We start from the raw sequence: 12,392 nt of genomic DNA, 5'->3' as shown, positions 1-12,392 counted from the left end.
TCGTGGCGACGGGGCGGCCGCCTGTTTTTCGCGGCACGTAGGTGCAGCGCGGCGGCGGCGCGCTTCCGCTCCGCCGCAGTGGAGAGGGCCGCATGAAGTTCGCCGTGAAAGTTCGCTCCGTGCGGGCCGGCCTTTACACCATACGTAATTGGGCAGCATTAATTTGGGCGAGTGAGAGTAATGAATAAATGGACGCATCGACCATTTGCTGCACTTATGGCAGTTAACCATGTAATAGGATGCTGACAATTACCGACCGAGAACAATCCTGCACAGCGTTCGTGGTCTTGCGAGTACTCGTGCATTTTGCATGACAAGACGGACAACCGCTGCTTGGTTATAAGCGTAGCAAAATTTTATTGCCGTCTGCGCCGTTCTTCGTCTTCACGTCACCACTCTCGAGGTGTTCTTCCTGTCTCTGCTTCTGGGCTCCATCACCTCCAATAAACCTCCTGAAAACCAGCTTTTCCAGCACTCCGGTGGGCCCGTCGCACGCTATGAACACCAGGTATGACAGCAGGAAGCACCAGACGAGCACGGCAAAGGATAGCGTGATCTGCAGAAGAAATCGTGGGACGACGATCGACACATTCAGTACACTGAAAATGAGAAGTGTAGGTCACCTTACTCAGAAGAGATGACCTACACAGTTCACTGGCAGTTTGTACACACAAAGCTGTATGAGGGTCACTATAAGTAACGATAACTGAATAGGTCGATCACCAGACACCCAGCAAACTTCGCACAGTTGCAACAGAAAGCTGAAAAGGAACGTTCTGTGTCTTCTTTTTAATATCTGTCGTGCGCAAATCATATGTAACGAAGTCACTTAGCTAAAGTTGGAAAATTAGTGGTCCTTACTGCATCAGTCAGCGCAACGATTATCCGCTGACTGCTGAAAGCGGGTAAGCGAAACAAGAGAGAGCAAGAGAAAGTTGGTAAAATTATCAACAGCTACAACTTTAAGGTTACACTGAAAAAAGGCTGTTAATTTAAAGAAAATTTAAACAAATTTTCTCTACCGCGAAAGACGTTTTCTGTAAGTGTTTTGCGACACAAACCTTTTGAAAGAAAAAACACTAATTTTCAGTTCCCTATGTCCAGCTCATAAATCGAGTCAAAACTAAAATATCACCGTTCTAAATTTATTGTAACTGCATCAAAACTATAACATAAAAATTTATGATTTTTTTCTTTTCATACAAGCCATCTTTTGCATATATCCCGCACGACGCGCTGTTTGCGAGACTGCGTTGATGCCCCGTGCCCTAATCAAGATGGCGGCTATACGAGACCGCACATGTCGGCTCTGCTGCGTTTCTTCCGAAATTCGTAAGAGGTGCGTGATCATCCTTTAGAGTGCATTACAAACACTGCACGACTTACGCTCTTACCCAATGTTTTCCGCGTGTTCATGACATAGAACTGCACCACAATGTAGCCCGGAAAGAAAATTCACGCTGGCAGTGACAAAATTTAACGTGTTCCGACATTTCAGCACACGTTGAGCTTTCTGAGACAGCGTGGGACTTGGCTCTTAAATTTAGTTTTTCTTTAGCACACGTAAGCACTAGCCAGTGGGCTTGACACTTGTGTTGTCTATTCTTGCCTTTTCGGAATGAACGTGTTTTTGCTGTTACTGCGAGAAATAAGAAAATAAAGCATGCGTCCCAACAAAGCTCACTCAGCGACGTCAGCTCTTAGCTACAATCAAGTGCTTAGTTTACTGAAGTGAGTGGAAAGAGCGACTTTTTTCCTGTTGCGTAATACTTTTTGTTCTTATTCTGGCATATGAACCCGCCACATATGAGGGCGCATGGCATCCAGTATTGATTTTGTTGCTTCGTTAGCTGCCGTTCGACTGTATTAGTGCGTTGCCAGCGGGAAATGATTTTGCCTGGCCACCGTCTCACTTTGAAAATAGTTAGCGGGAACACTCGACTGCGTGGCTTGGTGTACTACCTGCGCACTTTAAGGGCACAGCGCAGAAGGTGCTGGTACCCGAGCCGTGAGGGTATGCTCTCGTCACGCTCCTGGCCACAAAGAATTGCTCCTATGTCGTCTGCTAGCCTCACTTTCTGATTTCGACAAAAAATGACTAAATGTATGAATGGTGGAGGACAAAAATTAGAAACAAATGTTCAAAATTTGAATAAACTGAACTGCAGCAAAACATTTAGTAAAAAAATGTAGTATATCAGCATGTGCCATCGTTTCACGTAACTAATACTATACAGGTAACATAACGTGTCCACCGCTTTAAATTATCACGGCCATTTTCTACCTTGTGCCATTCTGCTTCACATTCTTACAAAACTAGCTGACGTGTGATTTTCTTTTGCGAAGTACGTACGGTGAACTCGAAGGGCCGTGTCGGTGTTGTATATAATAAATGCTGTGAATATCTGGTACTGAAGTAAATTCCAATTTTTTCCGTTTCTGCTGTTCAACGTTACTGTAGACGAGACGTAGATCCGACAACACACGGGAGCTCCGATTACAAGGGGCTCGCGATGAATACAGATCTGTCGTTCATGCCCTGTGCTCCTGCGTGGAAATTCCAGCACTGATAGCACAGGCGGTACAGTAAACGTGCAGATAGCACAGGCGTACATAGAGAGAGAGAGAGAGAGAGAGAGAGAGAGAGAGAGAGATCTTGTGGTGGTCTCTATGGGCTCCTCCACCCAAAGAGTGAAGACGCTAGCATATTTACGCATTCTGCGGAACGCGTATGCAGCCAGCGTGACAGCGCATTGCGCCGACGCCATGACGCCGGGCAGCCCTTCAAGCCGGTCCTCTTTTCGACTGGTACATATTTTTACCCCACCTAGCCTGCATTGTGCGGAATCACACTTCCCTTTTAGTATTATACTTCCATTGCAAGAACGAGCCAGCTTCGCGTGTATGCAGAGGATATACCGTGTTCTCTGTATTGTTACATAATTGCGATATCGATTACATGGGCACTCGAGGCGCATTTTGCCGTCACCGTTATGTTCCGTATAAAGTGCAAGGGCGGCAACACAAGCAGCACGGCCTTGCGCCGAAAGTTGTATGCATAATCAGGTGTTTTCACGATTCAGTTTTATAGCAAAAGTCTTCAACAACGTAATACCGAGGTTACTTTTAGGTTTTTCGCAACCATTAGGCCTTCATATACAGGGTGTCCCACATAAGTCGAGCCCAGAATTTAAAAATGAAAGTTGCGTCGGAAGCGAATTGAACCGAACGCATACTATTCGCAATAGCATATATAGTAACTCCGACAACTTTTTCGTTTTCTGCATAGCTCAGTAATTATGTAGTTTAATTACCCGATTTGTTCATTATTGGCTTAGGAGCCAAAGTATGATATGCAGATTTGTAGGGCACCTTCAGAAACCACCGATCGTGACGTTTCCTTTACGATACGTCTCACGTTGTCCTTTTTTCCGGGTTGGCCATGTGCCAATGGGCCATGTGCCTATTATACACACAGATTGCGCATTTATTTACTTCTCTTGCCTTGCTTTGAAAGGGCATGCAATTTTTCCTGTTCTTCTTTCATTACGTATGCGTGCGATTCATGGTAAGCGGAAGCTTATCTGTGGCCTTGGAAATTGACTTTTGAAGTGTTATGACACCTGGAGGAAAACCGATGCTGCTTGTTTTCTGGACCTAGTGCGTATAAGCAGTTCGGTTAATATTCCTGTTTTAATATTCCTTGACAAATCTGTCCAATGTTCTTTTTGATGTAAAATGAAAAAGAAGTCACTTTCTTCTGCAATGTCCTAAATTACAAATTATTTCTTACAGCCGCTGAGAGAAAAAGTGCCCACCATATTTAACAGCAGCGCCACAAAGCTGAGCAAAGTAAAAACCGAAACCCACACGAGCGCTACGTGTTACTTTTGTCATTTTGCGCTACAGCTGAATGTTTTCGTCTTTGACCACACAGCCTAATTTTCGTATTGAGACCAGCTGCTATTTACATGACATTTGTTTATCTATAATGATTATGTGAAGCGCGATAGAAAACTCAAACATGGCAGAAGTTTAAAAGAGAATGGAGGTGCGAAGTGATAAACAGTGGGCAGACAAAAAAAAATGGGCTGCAGTCAACGTTTCTACAAAGAAAATTCCCGTCGTGAGGGCGGTAACTACAGTCACGAATCAAAATGTCCTTTCAGTGCGCTCACTACAGCGGCAATCTTGGTTCGCCCATTATTCATCCCGATGGGAAATTGTGTTTAAACATCACACTTCTGTACAGTGGAATCGAAAAAAAAAACCTTAAGTAACAGAAAAATATAAACAGAAAACAGATCTTTTTCTGTGCTTAAAAATGGATTATCGTTTCACACATACAGTTACTGAAAGAAAAACAGAAAATATTAAAATAACAGAAAAAATTTCAACGGAAATCTTTTCTGTAATACAAAACAGATAACTATCTTTAAACACAAAATTTTTGTTAATGTATGGTAATAGCAGAAAAATAAAAAATAAAAAAACGGAGCTTTACAGAGGTTTTAGGCAAGGCAGCTACCGTAAAATTTGTTTTTTGAAGAAAATGTTTATTACAGCGTACGAAAACAACGTGTGCTAGATCTTTGACTAGGGTTCGATGCTTTTGACACGTATACAAACTTCAGTGGTTCTTTTTCTGTTTTTATGCCACCATAAAATGCAGATATATATATATCCAGACTTACTTTCACCAAGTACTCTCAGTAGATAACTTTTTGTATATATATTGCGCGAGTACTTTTTGGGGGGAATATAGAGTTCACTAATTTTGTTGATGATGGAATTCCTTGCATGACTGCAGACTCCAGCACTGTAGAGTACTGTATTTTCAGTAGATCCTCGCTCAAAGCTTTTCTTGCATTCTACGAGAATGATGATTATCTTTGTTAGCGTCCCCTTTGAAAGGGGCAAGGACAAATGGTCAACTAGCATCATTGAGTTAATCATGTTTTACTACATCTATCGCCACATAGCCTTTTGGCTGTCTGATCTCAATCTTAATTGTCGTTTTCGAAGCCTCTATCACAGTATTGTACCCTTACCTACGCTTGCAATGTCTCCGCTTCTATCTATCTCTTCACTGCTTTTTTTTTCACCAACACTCTAAACGTATTTTAATTATCTCGACTACTGACTAGTTATATATCCATCTTCTTTAAATGACAACGCTCCTTGAAGGTGGACGGGTCTCGCTGGGTGAATATCTTGGCATTATTTTAGTATGTGCCGAGACGTTTCCGTGCTTTATTTGCAGCAACCACATGCTCTGCACAGCACAGCGTCACCCCTCGACTGATGAAGACGCAGCACTGCTCACGAATTGCCATGGATGATCATGAAAAGCAGGGACAACTTGTTTCGATGGATGGAGCTGCTAGGCACTTTAAGTGCATAGCAACGGGTGAGGGGAAATATGGGATTCACTCACATAAACCATTCACCAATACATCGGTAATATAAAAATTGGAAACGCAGATAACTAAATTAGAACTGCAAGTGTTGGTAGAGACTAATGGCGTACTGGAAGAACTGTAGATTGTATTCGGAATCGTTAGGCGTCTAGATGATAACTTGTTTATTCTTACTCAGTGTATTGAAATATCCAGATAAGAAAGGACACCTTTATATGTGCCTTTGCTGGACATTACCATAGCATATGACAACGTTACCTGCAATATTTTGGGGATATTCTGGAAGAAAAAGCCATAAGAAACGACTATATGCAGTATAAACGGGAGATTTACCTACACAATGCAATTTGCGTTCAATGCGAAGTGATGACGAGTGAGGAAAAAGTTGGTATCGTGAAAGGACTAAATTAGGGTGCGAATTGTGTCCACGTTGTTAATGAATTACATAGCAAGGACGGAAATGCTGCTAGAAGAAACGAGCAATGGGTTTAATCGGTCATAGAAACAGGCGGGCCCAATAATGGAGCAGCAGCTCTCGTTTTATTTTTTATCTTTTAATCCGGATGGCATTGTATTGTTGGTTGACGGGCAGTGTGATATGCAGCGGCTAGGTAATATTTGTGGATAGGAAGGTGAGATTTTAAGATAAATGCTTAGTTACAAAAATGCGATCTTATATGTTATTCAAGGATAACATTGAACGTACAGTGTCTGTAGAGACAGGGCCAGGAAATACCTCGGGTAAGAGAATACAAATAGCTGAGTGTATAGGTAGACGTGGGCAATAGATATGTGGAAACAGGTAAAAAGTAATAATAGCAAATGTGGAGAAAAATGCAGTCATATAGAAACACAGAGCGCTGTGCGCATACAATAGGTACGATAGCACAATAGTTACAAGATGATGGTATACCAAGAAAGAAGCATGCGCTAGCTATGATGGAACAAGTTTTATTTGGAACATGAAGATGTCCACCCAGTTGTCCGTTTATGCTTCGCTGGCTTCACTAAAGCCCTGGGGCACAGGTAGAGCAAGGGAAAAGTAAACGTATTCGCAATATTGGTTAGCAAGAAGGGGTTGGAGGTTTGCTGGCAGAGAAGTAGGGATACCACAAACAAAAGAAGGTTACAAAAAAAAAAGTTCCCAATAAGGGCTTAGGAAGCTAGATGATGAGCATTTCGTGTCTGTAAAAAATATATATATAGGTAAGACATTGAGCAAAATAAGAAAAATGGCAGTTGGTGGCGCACAAATCTGCCATCATGTTTCAAAAAGGCGCTCACATCATCCCTCCATATGGCGGAGGATCGTTCTAGAATAGGGGGTAACTGCAGTTCCATGTAGTAGAGAAAAAGAAATCTGCTTTCTGCAAGCTGCCTAGCAAAAACATAAAAGTGGGTGAATTCGATATACGAAGGTACAATAAAATTAAGCTTTATCTTTTAGCCTTTCAAGCCCCGCTACCTTTAGGCCGCATATGACGATACTCAGTCGTACTGACAAGAACAAGGAGTGTACAGCAATAACCCCAGGTGATCGCGGTCCTGCAGCTAATAGTAACAAATCGCCAGGACGGAGAGAACAACTGAAGTGCCCCATACGTGGCACTTGAAACCGCTGCAGATTTTAAGCGCATTTCGTGGCAGTGATGAGAATTAGTCGCTCAGAAACAGAACTCTTCCCATATAGTGTGTCGATGTGATGCAGGCGCCGAGGTCTATAAAAAATAGTGGCATATAGTAGCAGCAAAAAATAGGAGCAACCAACTTTATAAATACATTTAATGCTCCGGCCCTGAGGCTCACGAACAACTTCTCCATGTCACAAGAGAATGTTAAAGTCGCGCAGTTGAGAAAGGACATCACATCTTCTTTCAATGATTGCGAAACAATTTGGCACCTTTGGAAATGACCAAGCAGTTGCAGCCGCTCGATCTGTGCATGACAGTGTCGATTGCGTTGCGATCCCGATGTCACGAGCAGATGAAGGGGGAAAGTTCAGTGACGTCGCACTGCACGTAACATTGGCTCCATGGAATTCGGCTCAATTTACAAACCAGCGCCCCTGTTACATCGATCCCCATCAAGAGTTGTGCCTTCCAAGCAGCTTAGCATGAGATCACTCTCATTTGTCGGCAATGGCTTAGAGTAGCACCTACGAATGCTTACTTGTTGCTCAACGTAATGACCAGAATGGGAAGCTTGTGGGTACAATGAAACGGTTGCGAGCTTTCGATGACATTGTAGGGGTTTCCGCGCACGTAGAAAATTCCTTAGCAACATGCTCGACAAACGGGACGACCATCCCCGTACGGATACAAGAATTCGTGGACCCAGGTCCCAGCCGATGCCACCCCGAACTGCTGTGAAAGTACCGGCGTGCTTTTTATTGGAACATCGAGACGGATTCAAATACTATATTCACTGTCAGGCACATTCATTAGGCTTCTGTAGATCGATGTTCTTCATCCATTTTCTTCACTTCTCCTCGCCTTTTCTACCTTATTCCTATCTCCCAGTACAGTGTAGATAACCAGACAGTTAGTGTTGTGAACCTGTCTGCCTTTCGTATATTGTTTTGTCATTAAGTTTTCTTTTTCCTATTCAATTAGCTTAATATAAAGATGGTTCATTCCTCACTCACTCCTAATGTTAGACAGATACCAAGTTAAAAAAACATAACCCAGGGAAAAAACTATACTTGTGCGTGTTAGCAGAATCACAACCCAATTTCCACGGAAGCTGTTTTATTTGAAGCGTTCTTTATTGCCAGTAATTGCATCGCATACTTGAAAACTTTGCCAGTACATGACTTCTTTTGAAACCTTGCCCGTATATAACGCTTTCTGGCTCTAGCTAAGGCACATTTGTGACAGCCGTAATTTTTCCACGCAGAATTTACTTCACCTAAATGTCGGCCACATTCTTTTACCTCCTATACCCTTTCCCGCACTCCGATATTAGCTTAACCAACTTGAGCCGGCCTGCTTTCTTGGATACGGGAGCTCTATGAGCGGTGCCTTACAAACAAATGACTCCTTTGCAGGACAGTCTTCCGCGCTTCTTGTTTATATCTATAGTTTTGTTTTTATTATACCTATATATACTTTCACTTCTATTCAGGCGTCACATCTGCAGGCAGAGCTGCAGATTGTTCAACCGGCGTCTTCAAAGTTCTCCCCATAAGTTAACCATGGTGTACGCTGTATCACGCTGAACCCCGTCAGCGATAGGCAAGCTATGCCCGAAATGCGATAATGAGCAGTTAAGCTCATCTTGCCTAATGAACTTGGAGGAGATTTTGGGTTACTAATAGCCCCGCTGCCCACCGCCATGGCATGTGCACGTGCTGGTTATAGTAAGACACTAGGAATATCCGCCATTTCCTAGTTGCCTGGCGTGCCTGGCATGTACAATAAAGTCAGCCTACCATGAAAACTCGCCACGCCTAAACTTGACCCGTCACATAGAGAACACCCAAAAAATATTCATATCTGAGCAGTAATGCTGACAGACCGAACACTTTTAAAGTGGTCTATATAGTCGAGCATACTGGAACATTTTAAAGAATGTTTGCAAGTATTGCCTACATATTGTGGAACACTACATATATGATCAGCTAGAATGACAATTTATGTGAAGGCAAACATTACAGTTCCACTGCTGCTGGTATAGAGCAGCGCTGAGCTACAGTCGCGAGCAAAAGTTGGGAGGCCATGGCATCAGCAACAAATTAAAGTACATTCAAGCGCAGCTCCGCGGCCTGGAATCGGTTTAATCGATTGTTTTGTTCAGACGCACGCACGTAGGCGTGCGCTCTTGATTTCTGCCGGAATGCCCAGGCTGCGAAGAAACAAAAATTGTGGCACCTTTGTTCCCCAGACCTTTGCTCGCCACTGTACATTGAAGCACAATACTTAATGTGCAGAGTGAAACCCACCTGATTAAATGTCGACCAGTAGACTCGTTCTCTGGATGCATGCATCAGGAGTCCGAGGAACGGCCAATGGATCAGGTACACACCGTACGAAAGCTTGCTCAATGGAACAAATGCATTCCAGGACAAGAACTTGGCCAGAGATCCTAAGAAAAAGCAGGGCTTGTTGCAGTTTCTATCATGCGCATAAAACAGCAACAAAAAAAACTAGAAAGGTGCTCGCGACCTCAAAAGAGAGACGAGCTATACATGGTGCACGGCACTATCTACCTTAAACCTTATTCAGCCGATGCCAGCTTGCTCTAATAAAAAAAAATTGAAGATACGAGGGCATCCTCACCTCCTCGGCCTGTAGCACATGTCAGTACGATCCAGCCAAGAGAGAAGGACCACAGTATCCTATCGAAGAATGCCAGAAGCAGCTCCATGCTTTGTGACGTGGGATATTGGCTCAAGTACCAAGGAAACTTCACCAAAACACAGAATAGGCCGCAAATCACAGATGCACACCAGCCTACGAGCTGAACGGTCTGAAATGTTAAAAAAAAAAAACAAGATTTTGTGCGGTACTTCAGCAGCATATATAAGCAAATACAGGAACATAGACAAAACGACACCTGCAGGATACTATACGATGCGAAGACATTTTTATGCAACGTTTCGTGTTTGTGGGGAGGCATCATAAGTTAGCTCAAGAATGTTCAGCATATGCAGATAAAACAGTCAACATGAATAGCTGTGCAAAAAGCAAAAAAAAAAAACAAGTTTTTCGGTTATGATTATTTATTTGGGTAGAGAGTTTTCATTCTCCCGGCTGTCTGGGGTCAACATTCTTCCCATTGCAATACTCAACTGCGATCCAGCACCCGGTACCATGCCAGACTATGGGTCCGGTGACCGTGGGCTCATAATCCGGTATCCGCTTCAGTATCCACAGCTCCAGTATGGCGCTGAATATTGGAGCGCTGGAATGGCGCGGCATACTGGCAGGCGCTGTGTACTGGCGCGCAAGGCACCTTTGTAACGAGAAAAACACGATGCCTGCCTACCAAATAGTATTCTTACAAGAGAAATTGTGTGGACACTCCCAACGAAATTTCGCCGCCGGTGCAGGAAAACATCGAAGTGTGATAAGTCCAAGTGAGATGAGATTTCGTTCAGCGCGCCGTAGGCTTTGGGTGGGAGAGAAAGCGTGCAAGAGTAAGCCGAGAAGGATATTGGCTGGATGCGCGCCGTCCTGCTGGGCGCCCGATGTTGGTGGTCCTGTGATCAAGTGCGTGCAACAGAGGCAAGGGAAGTTGAGCGCACGGTAACGTGGTGAAGCGCGTTCTAATGGAACGGGGTGCATTGTAGCCCGCGTCTCCTTTCAGTCAGCCGCGGCTGCGCATGGTTGTTCGCACAGCTGAGCGCATGCGCAACCAACGTGCCATATCTTGGAGGTTATATGCAGTGGGTGTAAAGACTGCGATATTTTTTTTTTTTTCGTTCAGAAATATTCCGGCAGAACCTCTCAGGATGCATGTCGACGTTAATCGCGATTAAACACAAATCAAAGACTTGAATCTAGCCAAGCGCATCACTAAAACGCTCGTATGTCCTGCGTATTTCAAGTATTCGTTCCCGGAAGATGCTCATCGATACTCATGGCTGGTATGGAATTTCCGTCTATCACTCTAGCTCTCCAGAGACTATGCAAGCCGACAAGACAAATGAGATCATATGGTAAGGTTATGTCATTCGTCACGTCAATGTTCCTGATAGCCATTGCAATAATTTCCATGTTCTTATTCGATATCCGCTCTAAACCATCCCCCAAAAATAATGCACCACAACAACCAATCAAGCAATGGTGAATTGTTTCTGGCTTCTCACACAATCCGCAATTTGTCCCGCAGGGATAAAAAAAAAACTGAGTCGTCTTCCACGTCTTCGCAGGAAGCCTCGAGGTATGTACATAAAGAGGAAAGAGTTTGCTCCCGGAAAGAGACAAATTTCTTAACGCCATGCCAGAGGGGGCGGGATGCGGATAATTTGCCATGTCGACAGATAGATTTTCAATTGGTGTTGACCTGCCGCGCCCAGATACGGCTGATAAACAGGCACATAACTTTTACGGTCAATAGGATCTCGTTAGAGAAATACAGCGTGCAATAAGGGTCACTTCTTTTTAACTCAATGTTCACCATGCGGCATAAAACGCGTGATGCGTGCAGGTTAGTTACGTTGAAGTTGGTTATGGTTGGTTGCGTCAGATGAAATACTTACAGGGCCGCTGTACTGCAATCGCCGCTTCCGCGAGAGAACAGTGCAATAAAGGGTGACTTATTGTGCTGTTTACTTTCATTATCGCCGATGCGAGTGCAGCGGCCCTGCCAGCATACTAACACGCAGCTTTAGCGAAAGACCCACAAGTGTGTGTTTTCTTGGCAAAAGCCAAGTACGCACAGTGCAACAGAGAAATTCAACATTACGTTAAGTCAAAAATTTTATTACCAAAGGAAACGACTGTGTAGTCGCATCTCAGTGTGTGCATCATAATGCATCAAGTGCGTTGGAAGCAACAAGATTACACGCGTTCACGTGGCATTGCTGGCGCCTGCATATTATGCTCTCACGGAAGATATTTTCGGTCTTCTTCCCGCAGATACGGCTCTTCACATTTTTAGATGTCAGTCAGAAAAGTGTCACCCATCATGTCGACGTCATCGTTCTGCAGTCACCCACGTCTTGGCAACCCCGCGTCTGTTTGGCGTCGCATTGTCAATTTGTTGTAGCAATCACTTACGCTTCAAGGAGATTGCACAGAATCGCAGGACCTATGCTCAACGTTGCACGCGTTAAAGGGACATGGGTGAAACAGCCCTCGCAGCAACTAAGCTATAAGTCAGAAGGGATCACTAATTATGATGATGCATGCCACAAAACTGTTCACCGTTAGTTTGGGCGCTATTAGGATGCCGCCTAATAAAGTACATGTGAAACGCAGAAGTGCTCTTAAGATATAGTCACGGTGCCGATTTTATTTTTAACTTTTT

At 43.8% G+C, this 12,392-nt stretch overlaps 1 protein-coding gene across 1 annotated transcript in view; it reads right to left on the bottom strand.

Moving 5' to 3' along the window:
- Positions 1-333: 333 nt before the first annotated feature.
- The window catches only part of LOC126541538 (nose resistant to fluoxetine protein 6-like), a 58,725-nt gene continuing 46,666 nt past the window's right edge, over positions 334-12,392 (bottom strand). Inside the window, exons 13-15 of the mRNA XM_050188343.2 lie at positions 9,698-9,887; positions 9,361-9,503; positions 334-556 (exon numbers count right to left, since the gene is read on the bottom strand). Coding sequence (XP_050044300.1) covers positions 338-556; positions 9,361-9,503; positions 9,698-9,887 — 552 coding nt within the window. The 3' untranslated portion in view covers positions 334-337. The remainder of the gene's footprint in view (positions 557-9,360; positions 9,504-9,697; positions 9,888-12,392) is intronic.

The sequence above is a fragment of the Dermacentor andersoni genome, chromosome 3 (genome assembly GCF_023375885.2).
Source record: "Dermacentor andersoni chromosome 3, qqDerAnde1_hic_scaffold, whole genome shotgun sequence".
In the NCBI taxonomy this organism is placed as follows: domain Eukaryota; kingdom Metazoa; phylum Arthropoda; class Arachnida; order Ixodida; family Ixodidae; genus Dermacentor; species Dermacentor andersoni.
Note: the sequence above shows the minus strand (reverse complement) of the source record. Positions and strands in the feature narration are given on the sequence as shown.